The sequence below is a fragment of the Lampetra planeri genome, chromosome 1 (assembly GCF_965212315.1).
Source record: "Lampetra planeri chromosome 1, kcLamPlan1.2.h2, whole genome shotgun sequence".
In the NCBI taxonomy this organism is placed as follows: Eukaryota; Metazoa; Chordata; class Hyperoartia; order Petromyzontiformes; family Petromyzontidae; genus Lampetra; species Lampetra planeri.
Genome location: NC_136107.1, coordinates 33,477,813 through 33,495,865, shown reverse-complemented (window position 1 = coordinate 33,495,865; position 18,053 = coordinate 33,477,813). Strand labels below are relative to the sequence as shown.

The window sequence follows — 18,053 nt, the reverse complement described above, 5'->3', positions numbered from 1 at the left end:
GCAGTAAAAAGGTGTGTGTTATAGACGCTGTCACAGTTTTAAGATACGAGGCTCTTCAAGACATTTCACATTTGTGTTGAAAACAATGCGATGTGAACGAGAAAATGCGCACAAGTTGAAATGCCACGAAATCACGATGTTGCTAACGTCCACGTGGTATGTATATAAGGCCCACTGAACGAACTCCTTGCATGTGCAGCCCCAGTGGCCTAATGGATAAGGCACTGGCCTCCTAAGCCAGGGATTGTGGGTTCGAGTCCCACCTGGGGTAAAGGATATTTTTATTTAATAATTTCTTTATAAAACAACATTTTATGTTACAGATGACTTAAATGTCATATTGTACAAAATATAAAAAGTTGTCGATGTTCTAAATCTATTTGGAGAACATTTCAGGTGATTTAGTTTGCATTGGTTGTGGGCGGCCAATACTGACACCTAGCGCTTGGCTTTAGCAACTACAGGACAATTTTACACTTAAGATCCTGCTCCACCATGGTAATTGCATGCGCTACATCCGCGGGAATGTTTGAGAGAACTGATTGCAAATGCTCTATGATAAAAAAAATTCACAATACTATATAAATTTTCACGATATTACGATATCAATTTTGTGTAACTTTGTAATAATCGATTACACGGAAGAAAAACCCGCCACAATTACATGGGCACAACACTCATCTCTCAGCTTCTTCAGGTATCTGAAGGCATCTAAAAAAGCTGCTATCTTAGCATTTCGAAGTCCACGGCAATTTCCGATTACACTACCTGACGAATTTCATTGCAGTTTGAGTGATATGTCGAATATGCCACCAGTTATGAGCTTTATTACTAATATAAAAAAATATATATCTTTGTAAACGTGACAATCTTGTCAGATGGTTGACAGATAATGACAATACTTTCACCATTAAAACACGAAGTGGTCTTACCCAAAAACTAATACGGATCATCTCACATAATTTCTCAGCCCACCTATGAGCATGAGTAAATTCAGCACTATTTCAATCCTGTGTGAGGTAGCATTGATCACTAACCCTGAGGGGAGGAAAGGCTGATAATCGGGAAACATTGTGGTATATATTTTTCTCAAATTGACCTTGTTATTTGGTCTGCGGGGCTGGCACCGTGAACCTCTGTAACAACTATCAAATGGTCAACTGGCTCGGCCATAATCTGCTAACCTCCTGATGACATCACTAAAACAAATATCACTTTGATCAGAAAAATATATCTTCTAAACTGTAGTTACAACTTCTAGATTTGAAGCTTTCATGACTGCAAGGATTCATATTCTTAGGTTTTTTCGGTAAAGTCACGTAGGTAAAAAATTAAAATTAATAAAAGTAAAATAAAATTAAAAATAAAATTAAAATCACGACGTTTCGGAGGCAACACAAGCTTCCATCTTCAGGTGGAACCGTCACAGCACGCTTGCTGTATCAAGTAAAAAAAAAGCGTGCTGTGACGGTTCCACCTGAAGACGGAAGCTTGTGTTGCCTCCGAAACGTCGTGATTTTTACTTTATTTTACTTTTATTAATTTAAATTTTTTACCTACGTGACTTTACCGAAAAAACCTAAGAATATGTAGTTACAACCTTTGAAACAGTATAAATTGGCAAAGGCCCTAACTCGGCTCCGTTTATGCCTCAAGAAGATGGGATAGGACCCAGTCTCACTCACCTCTGTTGGTGACAAGGAAGATGGCAAACTCCTCCTGGGCCTCCTGCCTGTGGAGCCCCATCTCCTGGCAGATCTCCTCAATCACATCCTGCACAGTCTGCACATGCAAAATCGTCATACGACCCATCAACAGGGAGGAGATGCAGTGTGATTTTCAGTGTAACGGGATCAGAATGAATGTGTTTTTCCTTACAATCATGTGTAGCCCCAGTGGCCTAATGGATAAGGCACTGGCCTCCTAAGCCAGGGATTGTGGGTTCGAGTCCCACCTGGGGTTGCTGAGAAAAAGCCGTTCATTTTGAAACATCAAGATGTCAAGTTTACGAATCTGATAATGAAAAGCCAAAATGGCGCTGTGCCTATAGAAGAGAGTTTAAAATCAGTCGACGTTGGTGACAATTATCAACATTTATGAAACAGACAGGACGAAAGGGGGAAATACATATCAATTTTAATAATTATTGTCAGGTTTTGATTGAAAGCTTTCGTGACTGCAGGGATTCATATTCTTGGTTCTTTCGGTAAAAGTCACGTAGAAGGGAGATAATAAAATAATATAAATTTGTATTGTTTTATATTTATATTATTTTATTATCTCCCTTCTACGTGACTTTACCGAAAGAACCAAGAATATTGTCAGGTTATTTAAGAAGTCTTTACATAAGCCAGGTTTTCATCATGCAGCATATAGCCCCCGTGGCTTAATGGATAAGCCACTGGCATGCGAAGCCAGGGATTGTGATTGTGAGTGTGAGTCCCACCTGCGGTAGCTGAGAAAAAACTGTTCATTTCGAAACATCAAGATGTCAAATTTCCAACGATAATGATGATGAAAAGCCAATATTACACTGTACCTATAGAAGACAGTTGTTAACAGTGTACTTTGGTAACAATGATAAAGCAGAGGGGACGAAAGGGGAAATACATATCCATTTTAACAATTATTGTCAGGTTGTTTAATAAGTCTGTACATCAGCCAAGTTTTCAACATTTATATATAGCCCCAGTGGCCTAATGGAAAAGGCACTGGCCTCCTAAGCCAGTGACTGTGGGTTTGAGTCCTACCTGGGGTAACTGAGCAACGAATGTACATTTTGTAAGGTGAAGATTTATTCAATATGTGGTTATTGCACTAACTTCATGATTCTAATCATGTAAAACATCATTCCACTGTGCCTTCACAAGAGAAATTTAAATTAGTGTACTTTGGTGACAATTAGCAACATTGATAAAGCAGAGGACGAAAGGGGAAATGCATACCCATTTTAATAATTATTGTCAGGTTGTTTGAGAAGTCTGTACATAAGCCAGGTTTTCATCATGCTACATGTAGCCCCAGTGGCCTAATGGATGAGACACTGGCCTCCTAAGCCAGGGAGTGTGGGTTCGAGTCCCACCTGGGGTTGCTGAGAAAAAGCTTTTCATTTTGTAAAATAAAGATGTCAAGTTTACGAATCTTATAATGAAAAGCCAAAATGGCGCTGTGCCTATAGAAGAGAGTTTTAAAACAGTGTTCAATTATACTCTTTGGTTCTTTCGGTAAAGTCACGTCGGTATAGTGTCCATCATCAGATGATGATGATGGATGCTTGTGTTGATAATAGACGCTTCTGTTGCGCCCGAAACGTCGTGATTTATTTTATTTTATACCTACGTGAATTTACCGAAAGAACCAAAGAGTATGGATTCCTGAAGTCACGAAAGCTTCAAATCAAGAGAGTTGTAAAGAGTGTACTTTGGTGACAATTATCAACATTGATAAAGCAGAGAATAAAAGGGGAAAATACATATCAATTTCTATTATTATTGCGAGTTTATTTAAGAAGTCTGTACATGAGCCATATTTTCATCATGCTACATGTAGCCCCAGTGGCCTAATGGATAAGGCACTGGCCTCCTAAGCCAGGGATTGTGGGTTCGAGTCCCATCTTAATTTTTGGAGCTTTCGTGACTGCAGGAATTATTCTTTGGTTCTTTCGGTTAAGTCACGTCTAAAGATAAAATAATAAATTAAAATAATAGCGACGTTTCGATTGCAACACAAGCAATCATCATCAGGCATAAGAAAAATAGCAACAAAAATCTAACTAGAAAACTATAGACAGACATACAAGCAGACAGACATCACAAGGACACACATTTTATAATATCAAAATGTCAAGTTTATGAATCTGACGATGAGAAGCGAAGGTGGTATTGTATCTATAGAAGAGAGTTTGAAATCAGTGTACTTTGGTGACAGTTATCAACATTGATAAAGCAGAGGGGACGAAAGGGGGAAATACATATCCATTTTAAAAATTATTGACATGCTGTTTAAGAAGTCTGTACATAAGCCAGATTATCATCATGTTACTTGTAGCCCCAGTGGCCTAATGGATAAGGCACTGGCCTCCTAAGCCAGGGATTGTGGGTTCGAGTCCCACCTGGGGTAACTGAGCAGGTAAGGTGCATTTTGTATTTTCCCCTTTTGTCCTCTATACTTTATAAATGTTGTGCATTTTGTAAGGTGAATATTTATTCAACATGTGGTCATTGCACTAGGTTTATGAATCTGAGAATGTAAAACATCATGCCACTGTGCCTTTAGAAGATAGTTTTTAAATCAGTGGACGTTGGTGACAATTATCAACATTGATAAAGCAGAGGACGAAAGGGGAAAATACATATCCATTTTGATAATTATTGTGAGTTCATTGAAAATGTCTGCACATGAGCAAGATTTTCATCACACAGCATGTAGCCCCAGTGGCCTAATGGATAAGGCACTGGCCTCCTAAGCCAGGGATTGTGGTTTCGAGTCCCACCTGGGGCAGATGAATAGGAAATGCTGATCTTTTTTTTTACGTAAATATTCTTTCAACACGTGGTCATTACACGAACTTAACAAATCTGATAATGAAAAGCGTAATTTCACTGTGACGACACAAGAGCGCTTGAAATCAGTGCCCTGTGGTGACAATTATCAACCTAAAAAAGGGGAAGAGGAGTAACGATTTACATCATGATTGTGAGTTCATTTAAGAAGTCTGCACATGCGCAAGGTTTGCATCGTGCTACATGTAGCCCCAGTGGCCTAATGGATAAGGCACTGGCCTCCTAAGCCAGGGATTGTGGGTTCGAGTCCCACCTGGGGTAGCTGAGAAAAAGCTGTTCATTTTGTAACATCAAGATGTCAAGTTTACGAATCTGATAATGAACACCCAAAATGGCACTGTGCCAAAATAAGATAGTTTTAAATCAGTGGACGTTGGTGCCAATTCCTTCGGAGTGGGCAGGTAGGAACTTGGTTGGAGACAGCGCATTCGTGCACGACAGACAAATATGCACGACAGACAAATAATCCCTGGTGGGCTTTGTGGAACCTGTTGTTCCTACCTGTATTATGCATTGTCATATAATACTCCGTAAAGTGTTTTTTTATGGGGAGGGAGGGTTAATTTATATGCTTCATGTTAACCTAGAAATGCATTAATTTATTTGATCTTTTACAAGGAATACGTTCGCTTTTTTGAACAGACGGAATCACCTTAAGGCTGGGAATTTTGAAAGAAACACGAGGCAAAAAGATCCGCTTTATTATTTTCAAGGCTTCCATTTTATGAATGGAGCCACCCTCCCCAAGTTCCATTTTGTGAATGAAACATCGCCCATCTCCTCATTGGCCCGAGTCGCGGCGGTGCCCCCCCCCCACCACGAACCCCCCCCCCCCCCTCTACCAACCCCAACCCACCGCTCCCATTGGTCGGCGCTCCCGAGCCAATGGGAGGGCTCTGGTGGGGCGGGGCCATGCACGACAGACAGACAAATAATCCCTGGTGGGCCGTGTGGAACTGTTGGTTCTACCTGTATCAACATTTATAAAGTATAGAGGACAAAAGGGGAAAATACATATTCATTTTTATAATTATTGTCCGGTTGTTTAAGAAATCTGTACATAAGCCAAATTTTCATTGTGCAACATGTAGCCTCAGTGGCCTAATAGATAAGGTACTGGCCTCCTAAGCCAGGGATTGTGAATTCGAGTCCCACCTGGGGTGGCTGAGATAGAGTTGCTCTTTTTATAACATCAAGATGTCAAGTGTATGAATCTGACAATGAGAAGCGAATGTGGCACTGTGCCTGCAGAAGAGAGTTTTAAAAAACACATTCCTGCGGAGGGAGCTGATAGGAACGTTGGGTTGCTCGGTCAATGGCCAGGGTCAACGGCGGCGTGGTGTATTCCGCAAATATGCCCGACTGTGAGGGCGGGCACAAGCCGGCGTGAGTAGGTTAAACGTTGAGTTTTATAAGGGCACCACGGGGTGACCAGCTCCACCCCTCCCGCCCCTCCCCACCCACCCTCCCTCCCCACCCTCCCCTCCCCACCCAGCCCCTCCCCACCCTCCCCACCCAGCCCCTCCATCCCCACCCAGCCCCTCCTTGCACGACGGACGGACAGACACAATAATCCCCTGTGGGCTGGTGTAACCAGGAGGTTCCTACCAGTATCAATATTGATAAAGCAGAGGATGAAACTGGAAAAAACGTATCCATTTGTATAATAATTGTGAGTATATTTAATAAGTCTGTACATGAGCAAGATTTTCATCACGCAGCATGTAGCCCCAGTGGCCTAATGGATAAGGCACTGGCACTCCTAAGCCAGGGAGCGTGGGTGTGAGTCTCACCTGGGGTAGCTGAGCAGCTAATGTGCATTTTGTAAGGTGAATATTTATACCACATGTGGTCAATCCACTAAGTTTACGAATCTGATAATGGAAAACATCATGCCACTGTGCCTTCAGAAGAGAGTTTTAAATCAGAATACTTTGGTGACAATTATCAACATTGATAAAGCGGAGGGGATGAAAGGGGAAAATACATATCCATTTTTAAAATTATTGACATGCTGTTTAAGAATTCTGTACATAAGCCAGATTTTCATCATGCTAAATGTAGCCCCAGTAGCCTAATGGATAAGGCACTGGCCTCCTAAGCCAGGGATTGTGGGTTCGAGTCCCACCTGGGGTAGCTGAGAAAAAGCTGTTCATTTTGTAAAATAAAGATGTAAAGTTTACGAATCTGATACAGGCAGGAACAACAGTTCCACACTGCCCACCAGGGATTATTTGTCTGTCTGTCTGCCGTCCATAGCCATGCCCTCGATTTGGTGAATTGCCCGATGATGCTGGATGCAATTACCAGCGAAACGTCGTACTCAAAAATTGTGAATGTTGTGGTTTCACGCTTCAACACACTGGTTGGCTAAAGCAGTAAATTATTTGTCTTTTGTCAACGTGACACTTTTTTGCTGATTGGCCGTGTCGGGTGGTGGAGGGTTACGACACATTTATAAATAACACGATCTAACCCAAAAACGTTGATTATGAAAAATGATTATTATTATTATTATGACTGATGCAATGTACACTGTGGCACACCTTTGGGATGAGTGGACATTTAAACACCTTCCCTTGTAGGAGTCATTTATCATTTTTCACTAAATTCATGTGCACCAACCACTGCAATGCACTCTGCATTTTAGCACAAATCTCAATATTGTTTTTCTTCTACAAAACAAAATGTTATTTGACAAGACGATGATCACAGTTCAAGTTTTGATCTTAACTAGACAACTTTCTAATCTCTTTACCTTACCACATCCTCTGATTCAAGTGTGTAATTGTGAAAAGTGCGACTCACTCTTTACCCATAACACAAACCAGAGTCAAACAAGCTTGAATACATGTACTAATAAATGTTAATATTATGGGATTTTTTGAATAAACATCGATGACTTGGTTGCAGTCCATAAAATGCTTTACACTTGAGACCCTGATTTTTCTTTTAGCTTAGGTCAGAGCTACGATTTCATCCCAGGATCTCAGCATAGATGCCTTCGTGTTGTGCTTTGGTTATAATATGTATGTATTGCTGCGCCAATGAACATGTCTTTGGCTATCACTCATTAGGGAAGTTTTTTTCCCACCTTCAACGATATTTACGCCGTGATGAACTAACATATTAAAAGCAACGCAAGTGAGAGTGAACAACTTCTGTTTATGCCCTTTAGTTCTTAAGTTATTAAATACAGTGATCTTCCTAGTCATTACGTTATTAAAGCCAGGTTGTATTCTTTAGTTAATAAGCTATCATATCCAGACTATTCCTTAGTTATTACTTCATTCTAGCCATAATGCATTCCTTAAACCAACGGCAATTAATGAAACCGGTACCTGCTTACACAAATGCTGCTGGTTAATATTGGTCTGAAAAGCCAATCGGCCGATAAGCCCCAAACATTGTATTTATATGTGGAGATAGGGAACTATTTTTTATGTGGATGATGTAGAATTGTGAGACTCCAATCACCGATAGACTGGTAGCGAGGAGGTGGCAGTACAACACGTGGGATAGTCGTGTGGACCTATGAGTGTCATTCCCTTTCGTGTGCACATCTCCCCCAGCTACTCTGGTTTATTTCCACGCACAAAACGCTTTTTAAAATTGAATAATCAGACATCCCAATGCATTGCAAATTCACAGATATTTTGTTCATCCACTTCTGGATGAGGGCCCCCCTACGCCGTACATGTTGCGGGAGACAATTAACTGCTAGGTGTGGAATGCTGAAGGCGGTGAACATAGACATTGGAGCATAACAGGCCAGTATAACAATGTATTTTTAAATCCTTTATATTAAGTTCACTTGCTTGCTTGCTTGCGCGCTTACGACCGTGCAAATCTTTCGGTCGTTTTTTAACCCACTTCCCGTGATCCAATCGAGCTGACATTTTGCACACAGACTCGTTGTGCGTGACAATTTATTTTCGTGAAATTTTTTTTCCAAATTTTAGGAAAAAATTAATTATATTTAATTACCAATTGCTTAATGGTGGCAGGCAATCATCTGACCCATAGGTGGCAGCCATCTCAAGCCAGAGGACGAGAGGACTCTAGCCGCCACGCATATAAAGGATTTATGGTGAAAACCTTTGTTTTTACGGGTTAATTTTTCTGCACTGCCTTCTACTGCCCACCACGTAAACATGGCAGTAGCCTACAAAAACCCCATATGCCCATCCACACACAGATCAATACTTCCATAATAGAGATCAATACTGTTTCGCTTCTGAGATCTACTGAGATTAGGTGAATTTCAGGTGACTGGTCAGTGAGGCTTTCCTGGATAGATAAATAAATGATATCACAAATGTTATCTCTATAATGGGGGTATCTCATGCTGTAGTTGTGTGTGTTCTTGTTGCTCCTGTTTCCCCATGGTGATGGTGCCACACACTCACCGAATTGGTCTTGATTTTCACGTGGCGCTCAATGGCTCCTGGGAGGAGGATGAGCTGCCGCTTGGAGTTTCTCCCGGCCTGAACACATACACACATACAGGGTGAGGCGTGGCAGCGACTGGGTGCCACCACCACACCATGCAAGGCACCAAGACAGGACAAATATCATAAACAAAACCATGCATTGTTGAGAGCATTATGGGTACAAATCATATTTTAGCAAAACTCCATTCTGTCTCCACATTTCAATAAAATATGTGTTAGGATAGCAGCCTATTAGCTTCCCAGACTAATACAATTCGACAGCATTTGATTGAGCAAGCAAACTGGACAGTAGGTCGATGATGGGAATAAAAAAGAATTGTATTTATTTGTGGAGAATGAGAATGAATGTAGATCAAGTCATTAAGGAGTATCTCTATCAGCTGGGATCAGTGGAGACACTACATGCTTATTTTTTGTATACGTTCACATTATTAACAAATATATTTTCCCCAACTTGATCTTCAAGGTGATATTAGTGTCATGTCAAGAGACAAATAATCTATTCAAATATGCTGCAGAGCAGAGAGCCCAACGAGGCCAATATTACATCAGTACTTCTAAGATCCTTTCAAGTGAACTCTGGTCCACACGCTTTCCCACTCACCCTGCTAGTGAGAGTAACATTCATTGCCTGGCAGTAATACCGATATTTTAACATCGCACGTGAGCAATTTTTCCAAGCAATGTGCAAAATCAACTTTAATCATTACATATATATCGTAATTGGTGAACATGCTGAGCCCATCGACGCACTACACTTGAAAATCTTAATTATCACACGCACCGACGCCGAATTGAGCCCAAGCTCCCAGCTGTGCCAACTCAGTGCTCTGATCTCTGATCCATCTGGCAAGCTCAGTTTGCATGCTCTTTCATTAATCATAACCATTAATGCACAGAAATACGTGTTTTTTTTCTTAATCTGCATCTGCCTTTTGACATAATAGTTGTACATCATATCGTGGCATGCCAAGGAAGTCACATGAAAGACCATTCATTGCCTGATATTCTTCAAAGATATACCTAACACAACCAGTCTATTCAGTTCAGTGGCGTAGCATGTTTGGCATGAGACCTGGTGCAAGAATGACATGAAATGGGGCCCCCTGTCAAATTCCCCCCCCCCCCCTCATCATAGCGCAGTGTCTTGGGCACCTCCAAGCCGTGCGCGACAGTGCAGTTGCATGCCCTGCACAATTGATAGCTACGCGATTGCTTGCATCAGCTGTGCAAGTGAGTGGTTTGCTCCCTTACTCAATCATTCACTTACTCACTCACTCGCACGCCGCACGCCCTTCTTCTTGTGTGTGCAAGGGTGTCTGATCGTTACCACCAAGGCCTTGAGCTCCATGCTGGACGGCAGGTGAGTGCGCCCGCCCATCTGCAGCGTGCGCCGCAGGTGCTGCTCGCACACTCGCGCCATCCCTGCCGAGACAGCAGCAATGCATACACGGTGCGCACGTGAGGCCAGGTCGGAGGGGAAGCCACCACTCTAAAGGCAACATGCATACCTGGTTTTCCACTGTAAAACAGAGCTGTACTGGGAACGTGGCAAGCCAACTTAGCATGACTCATGAGGCACCAGATTGTTCTTCGACCACGGATGCTGAGCCATGCCACGGAATATCAGGTGATATGCGTAGATGATACCGTGTCCTCATAGCGTACTGATCTACTGAGCACATCAATAGCCCCACCCCTGGACCTGCATGGCCCAGAGTCAGTTTCAGATGCCTTGAGAGGCCAGCGTCTCATGGTTTGGTTCCGGCTCGTTACAGCAAATAGGCAGTGGAATATCACCTGTAACGTGAGGGTCCTGTGCTGGCTCAGTTTTGGTGTGCCAGGGGAAAATGGGTAATAATTGTTGCCATACACAAACAGAGACAGTTTAACACATAGGTTTTCGTGAACAATATTATCCATAAAAGAGGTTTTTGGGTTAGATCGTGTAAATGTAAATGTCGCGTTAAACCCGCCACCACCCGCCACATTTATATTTATGCGATCAAATCTAAAAACCTCTATTATGGACAAAGAGAGACAGTTACCATACCACAAGACTACTCACCGGGAAACACTAAACAATTATCTTGACCTATGGGAGGAAACCGGAGGACCCAGATAGGCGCCCAAGTTGGGAATTGAACCAAAGCCCTCTTTTCTGTGGTGTGGCCTGAGTGTTACCACTGCCTCACCCTGCGACCCAATATTAACCAACATACCCACTATTGTAAAAATACCATTGACTACATTTTGAATAGTAACTTAGCTATGGTTATCTAAGTCTTCCATGATAAAGAGATCATGTTTTGAATGGGCTATTTTCTGGTTAAATATAGAATACCTAATCAGCTAATAACATGAACTGGAGGCAGTGATATCAACACATGGAAAGCTTCCTCCAATTGTAGATTGTACACTGTGATGTTTCTGACAATAATATATACATATTTGATGATGATTTCATTGTGATGCTTGCAATGATGTTTTTAGCAGGAATACATTTATTGTATCCATATTAAACCAAATTCGTCAATGATGAAAAAAAAATGTTATAATAATTTAAAGTACAAACGCCAATTGATAGTACGCAGGTCAACTGGCCTGTCACCACAAATATAAGGAAGAAAGTTACAGAAGAATGCCCTTTTCATTGTAAGCATGATAACATTATCATTAGACTGCACTGACTGGCGAAGACAACCATGTACACATTAACGGCGATAATGATTGTTAAAGTTAAGTGACCGAGCCGGTTTGCTCCTCTCGCTGCATTCACCCTGGAAGCTGGCCTTGCTGTCGTTGGCCACCTCGCGGAGGTAACGCAGCAAGTACGGCTTCAGGTTGTCGGAGCACTTGCTGTACGCCGTCACAATGTACAGCAGCCTCCAGCCCCGATGGCAGCTGTCCCTGCACACGGACCAGAGGGGAAGAGCGAAGCAATGTTAAAACCGATACGAATATGTCACAGAGGTCGCAACCGGGTAACCGATACCCGTACCCTACCCGATACCCGGCTACCCGTACCCGGCCGGGTACGGGTAGCCGTTTGCGACCCTGGTGCGGCCGGGTACAGGTACGGGTACAGGTAGGCCGTGAGTCACTGGTGAGTAACCGTTTGTCACTCATTTCGGGTAGGGTACGGGTACGGGTAGGGTACGGGTACCCATTTGCGACCCTGGTGCGGCCGGGTACGGGTACGGGTAAGGAATCAAAACCCGTTTGCGACCTCTGATATGTTAGCATGGAAGGTGCTCCGGTGGATGGCGACGTGGCCAAGCGGGTTGAACATTTGGGGCTTGTTTCAGAGGTAAGACAGTTCGAGACTGGCAGCCGTGCCGGTAAATACTACAGGTAACATTCCGTAAGCCATTTCGAGATGTCGTCGCAGACACTTTACATTGTGTTCATGCCCTTTGGGGAAGCTTGCCGGGCAATGCATTTTAATCTCCCAAACATGGATATATTTAAACGGAACAATTTTCAGTGTAAACAGATACGTTAATTTATTAGCCAATCCTGCTATCAGGTACATTGTAAAATATGCTTAAATCAGACATGCCAGGATAATGTAACTTATACACCAGGACTGTTTGCATGAAACACCGTAAGTTGAACTTTCTGCTTATTCTGACAATAAAATGGTGCAAGGTAAGAGAGAAATCACCAAACATGGTTAAAGCAGTTAGCCACAGATGCCTTTATACAAAACGTTGCATTGTGGTAGAAATATTTGGCTTTTATTCGCCGATGAAAGATGATAATGTCGTCATGTTATGGTGTCACGTACGGCTTGGGACTCTTGTTGCTGGTGATCTGCTTCACGATGTGGCAGTAAATCTCATCGCGCATCTCCGGCTGATTCTCACTGAACTGGAAACATACGGCACAGCACAGGGCTTGATATCACCAGACCAGGCCCTCATTTGAGCCTCAAACAAGACAGCTACGGCCTGTAGATTTGGTGAGATCACCATGGCTTCGGCTTATGAAAAGGCAAACACATATGACGTCACACACTGCTAAAACTGTACATTTGTATTTTTTTATACCAGCTGTCCTCAAAAACACTGGCTAGCTAGCCCCATTGGTCAGGTCTGAAGTTCAAGCGAATTTTCCAGTGACCAACCAAACAATTCATGTACATTTGTGTGACATAGTTTCAGGATAATTGTGAGCATTGTGCTTGCAATCACAAGAGCATACGTTAAAATCCACATCACATTTAATTCATTATCACGAAATGGGTAAAGTACAAACGACTTATTAAGATGCACCACTCAGAAGATTTCAAATATTTTTGCCTGAGACAAACTGCTCCCTGACATAGGAATATGGAATGGATACCACAGTTACAGGATTGATAATGTTTGAAAGAGCAAATGCTTGAAAGGCATTGGCTGACTGTATGTAAGACTGTAGATAAGTGTTAAAATACAACTAAGGTAGATTGGGATGGAAGAAATTTACCAAAATGGTGGAGGATATGGTGACCATAAATCCCACTTTATTAAAAAAACTAACCTGCTCCTGATGGCCTCAAATGAAAATGGTTAAATTTCAAATTAAAGCTTTCGTGACTGCAGGGATTCATATTCTTGGTTCTTTCGGGAAAGTCACGCAGAATGGAAATAATAAAATAATATTATTTATCGGTAAAGTCACGTAGAAGGGAAATAATAAAATAAAAGAATTTTTATTTTTATAAATAATAAAATAACATAAAATTTATTTTTATTTTATTTTATTATTTCCCTTCTACGTGACTTTACCGAAAGAACCAAGAATATGAAAAGGGTTAAGTTGAACAAAACAATACTTCCACAACCAAGAGGAATGATCACAGCACTTGGAAAGGATAATGAAGACCAGAAACCCATGGCATGTCCAACACCTTAAAACCATCTTGTTTAATTCACTAAATAAGTTTGTATAAATCATTGTCAATTTGGTTCTTGCCAAGAGAGCTGCTATCACCGTGTGACACTTTGCTCACTGGATGCTGTGAAAACGCCAAGCTCATCTGCGTCATGCATCTCACCTTGAGTAGGGAGAAGACACTGTCCACCTCCCCCTGGCCCTTCAGTGGGTAGTCACCCATGAACTTCATCACAGCTGGGGTGGAAATGAGTGGAGAATGAGACACAGACACACATTTATCATTACCACAGTTTGGCACCATAAACATGAGTTGGCCATATGGAACATGGGGGTTTCCTCATCTTGTAAGTCTTATTCATAATTTTATAATTGTAAATTTAGGCCAAACCCACTCCACAATATTCACAGGGAAAAAAGGGGTTCCAATAACTTGTGTGTGTGCTCTGTATGTCATTAGGTGCATATGCATAGTTATCCAGATCTCCACGACAAAATGGATAATTTTTCTCAATTTTAAATAAACGTCTGTGACTAAACTACAAATTCTTGCGTCTTTCGGTGAAGTCACGTAAATCGAAAACATCTAAAATGTAAATAAACGAAAAATAAAAGATAAACAAATATATAATAAAAATAATAAATAGAAAAAAATAAAAGCAAAAAACCCACGACGTTTCGATCGCAACACAAGCGGTCTTCATCAGGCGGAGAGAAAAAAGGGGGCAAGCCTCCAGATGTATCTGCTTATGAGGGTTCCAAAGTGAGTTGGTGGGGGGAAGAGCTGCCCAAGCAACACGAGCTTCAGGAGCAACACAAAGGGGGTGGAGGTGAGCTTGTGCAGCGCAAACAGCGTGGGCGGGGCAGCTAGTCAGACAATGGGGGGGAGGAATGTGGCAGAGACAGGGGGAGAGAGAGGGGGTGGGGCAGAGATGAGGGGGGGGTAGAGATGGGAGGGGGGGAATTGCACCTCGCTACACCCATCCACACTGCTGACGGTAGAGGTTGACAAGGAAACACAAAGTGAAGTCATGACCCAAAGTGGTTGATGGCATCTTTCCAATTTCATCTGAGACGACGGTTTTAAACTCAGCAATCACTGCGCATCCCTTTCACGCGCCCACTCCCTTTGGAACCCTTATAAGCAGCTACATTTGGAGTCTTGCCCCCTCTTTTCTCTCTGCCTGATGAAGACCGCTTGTGTTGCAATCGAAACGTCGTGGGTTTTTTGCTTTTATTATTTTTTTATATTTTAAAATTTTAATCTTATTATTTTTCATTTTATTATCATTTTTTATTTTTTTGTTTTCTATTTACGTGACTTTACCGAAATAACCAACAATATGAATTCCTGCAGTCACAAAAGTTGTAAGTCTAAACTTAACTACAGGTATGTGGTAGGAAGTTCACCTACCAAGGAAGGCCTCCACAGCCAGCTTGTTGAACTTGGGGTCTTGTGAGTGAATCAGGGACTCCTGGATGGGAGACTGGACACAGATAGAAGACACAGATCACTATGACCCTATACTAGCATTCACATGAATATGACTGTGCTCAAAGCCAGCTTCTTTCCTGCAGCTGCAACTCGGCTTCAACCCAACGCAATGACAAAACCTCAGCTTTATATAATGTTTACTCCTTATGCACAACACAGTGATTCTGACACGTTAATAAAGCCAATGTACCCATCACCGTGCAGTCCGACCTCAAGAGAAGCCTAAATATGATTGAGCCCCATGCTGGGATTGGTGAAAATGAAGATGCCAAGTTGCTAAGATTGGCAATGGATTCTCATTATGGGGAATCTTCCCACGTAAGTGTCCAACATTGCATTGATGCCTTGGAGGCAATTCATGGATGTGGTCCGGTCATTCGCACGAGATCCTGGCCTGACTTTCACAATTTGGTTTCCAGTTGATGGGGACGGTTGTCGGCCAGAGAAGGCATGACCTTGTTTAAGAAGCCTCCAGCGTGCCTCATTGTGGAGTCGATGCGGTTTGTAGGGAGGGCAAACCAATGATCGCCACTTTTTAACATTTATTTGGTGGCTAAACCCAGCTGCTGTTAATATACTGTGGACACTTTCTGCTGGGGTTTGTAAGGTAATGTGAGTTTTAACCAATCCCACTTTTTAACGACCATAATATGATATGTTAATAAATACGTGCATTTCAAACTGCTTCTACTTTTAAATAGTGACTTGGATCAAATTAGTAAAACCTGCTGAAGGCATCTCGATTTGAAGTTGTTTGATTGGAGGGGACCTTGTGAATCGATGATGGTCGCCTTACCTTGGTGTACTTGACCATCTCGGAGGGATCCGTGGGAGCCTTTTCTTTCCGCAGTTTTCCACGCGCTCCATTTCTGTGAGCGAATCACAATGTGGCATGTATTTTTTAAGAGTTTGTGTATGACAAAAATAAGTGGAAATCAATAAAACTGCATTGTCAATCAATGCCACATCGAACCAATTAGCATGGCTGATCAAGCTCTGACATGCACATTCAAGGATAAAACAAGACAAAGGATAATCGGACAATATATCTCCTCCATATATCTGTCTCTCCATATGACAAGACCATTCTTTTTTACACTTCCTGTCAACAAAATGGCCTTCTGGGAATACGTAATTTCAGCAGCATTGGTTCAATATAGGAAAACTCTGGACCAATTTCGACATACAGTGCCTCCGCAGAGTCAGGCTTGCTTGAACAAATGTCCGTGATGTTAATATATGGGTCCTAGTTTAATGAAAATTATATAATTCATAACACAATATAATCATAACCAATAAAATTAATGGCTATGTTGTCCAAGGAAGATGTTAAGTCTAAACCAGATGACACAAACAACGCTGTTGTGTTTGAGAATATGATTAAATAACTTTGTGTTCATCTGCAAATGTCAAGTAATGCAGACTAAAGTAAAAAAACACACGAAAAGATAATTCAGTACTTTCTTACAAATCAGAAAAACAGATTCACAACGTTAATGACAGTACTCTCTTGTTTTTTTTTTGCACAGTTGCTAATCACAGGCCCCAAATGTCCAAAACGCAGGTGTCCAATGAAATACAGGACTAATGAAGGAGGAATAGATAAGCGTTAATATGTTTGTTGAACAAAGCACGGTTGGGAAAAAAAACTTGGAAAAAAGTTTAGAAGAACTTGATCTTCTAAAACAGTGTGGATGAGATAAAAGAGTCTGGTAGACCAGGTCCTCAACAAGGGTGGAGGAATCAACGAATGACATTCACAGGAACAGTGACCATGGTAGTAGTGGTCTCAACTCAAAGGTCCATTGTTGCAGGAACTGCACTTACTTCTGCTCATGCACGTGTGCATAAAATTGCAAATGCAGTGAACGCAATGTGAAAATGTGGCTTTGGCACTAGCTGCGCCTTGTGTGCACATGCAGCCACGGTGCCATGAGACTGTGTTTTGGAGGTGAGCTTAACCCACACCCACGGAAGCCAACCCAGCCCTACAAGGCCAGTGGTCATCGAGACTGGGCGACGCACTTACTGGTTTGCCTGTGCCTCTCGGAAGAACTTCTTGGCGAAATCGAGCATCGTGTAGCCTCCGTCTTCCGAGGCAACGCTCATGCAGTCATCCAGGCTGTCCGTGTACTCGCTGGCCACTGACGATGTCTGTGCACATAAAAAATATACCAATTGTTTAGCAATTCATTCTCTGAGCGTTAAGTATTTGCCGGCATCAGTTTGTCGAACAGAGAACTCTCCGTGCTCGTCACGTCAATTTGTCCCACCCAACAAATATATAGTGGCGTGATAAAACTCGGACAACCCAAAACATATCTGAGAGCCACACAGTTCAACTGTGAAAATATACGCAGTATTCATTAATACCGATCACTAATTAGTGCGCAGAATTTAGGCGCACGCCAGTAATCCAGAAACGTGCAGACGGGTTAGTGGACGATGCAGAGATGGAGCCGTTTTGTATTTAACACACCCACCTGCATGACAATATTATGGGGTCTAGGTGGGGATAAAGTGTGGGTACTGCTACCACTTCCAACACGTCTGGCCAGCCTGGAAGAGTAGGCCAACATACCAGATAGAGGAGCTCTATAGATATCTATCTAGTGTAAGCCCTTCCACCAACAGTGGCTTGAGCAAATTATTGCAGGGCTGGAC

General features: G+C 42.1%; 1 protein-coding gene and 8 non-coding genes across 9 annotated transcripts in view; 8 read left to right on the top strand and 1 right to left on the bottom strand.

Annotated features, from left to right (window-relative positions):
- MYO15A (myosin XVA) overlaps positions 1 to 18,053 on the bottom strand; it is a 126,693-nt gene that overhangs the window by 12,019 nt on the left and 96,621 nt on the right. Inside the window, exons 51-59 of the mRNA XM_078592867.1 lie at positions 17,419 to 17,543; positions 16,186 to 16,258; positions 15,309 to 15,381; positions 14,058 to 14,131; positions 12,807 to 12,889; positions 11,796 to 11,926; positions 10,347 to 10,441; positions 8,972 to 9,049; positions 1,686 to 1,782 (exon numbers count right to left, since the gene is read on the bottom strand). Coding sequence (XP_078448993.1) covers positions 1,686 to 1,782; positions 8,972 to 9,049; positions 10,347 to 10,441; positions 11,796 to 11,926; positions 12,807 to 12,889; positions 14,058 to 14,131; positions 15,309 to 15,381; positions 16,186 to 16,258; positions 17,419 to 17,543 — 829 coding nt within the window. The remainder of the gene's footprint in view (positions 1 to 1,685; positions 1,783 to 8,971; positions 9,050 to 10,346; positions 10,442 to 11,795; positions 11,927 to 12,806; positions 12,890 to 14,057; positions 14,132 to 15,308; positions 15,382 to 16,185; positions 16,259 to 17,418; positions 17,544 to 18,053) is intronic.
- TRNAR-CCU (transfer RNA arginine (anticodon CCU)) lies at positions 199 to 271 on the top strand. Its single transcript has one exon. It is a non-coding gene; the product is annotated as a tRNA-Arg (tRNA).
- On the top strand, positions 1,890 to 1,962 carry TRNAR-CCU (transfer RNA arginine (anticodon CCU)). Its single transcript has one exon. It is a non-coding gene; the product is annotated as a tRNA-Arg (tRNA).
- Positions 2,686 to 2,758, top strand: TRNAR-CCU (transfer RNA arginine (anticodon CCU)). Its single transcript has one exon. It is a non-coding gene; the product is annotated as a tRNA-Arg (tRNA).
- TRNAR-CCU (transfer RNA arginine (anticodon CCU)) lies at positions 3,018 to 3,090 on the top strand. Its single transcript has one exon. It is a non-coding gene; the product is annotated as a tRNA-Arg (tRNA).
- Positions 4,047 to 4,119, top strand: TRNAR-CCU (transfer RNA arginine (anticodon CCU)). Its single transcript has one exon. It is a non-coding gene; the product is annotated as a tRNA-Arg (tRNA).
- Positions 4,428 to 4,500, top strand: TRNAR-CCU (transfer RNA arginine (anticodon CCU)). Its single transcript has one exon. It is a non-coding gene; the product is annotated as a tRNA-Arg (tRNA).
- On the top strand, positions 4,751 to 4,823 carry TRNAR-CCU (transfer RNA arginine (anticodon CCU)). The gene has a single exon. It is a non-coding gene; the product is annotated as a tRNA-Arg (tRNA).
- TRNAR-CCU (transfer RNA arginine (anticodon CCU)) lies at positions 6,626 to 6,698 on the top strand. Its single transcript has one exon. It is a non-coding gene; the product is annotated as a tRNA-Arg (tRNA).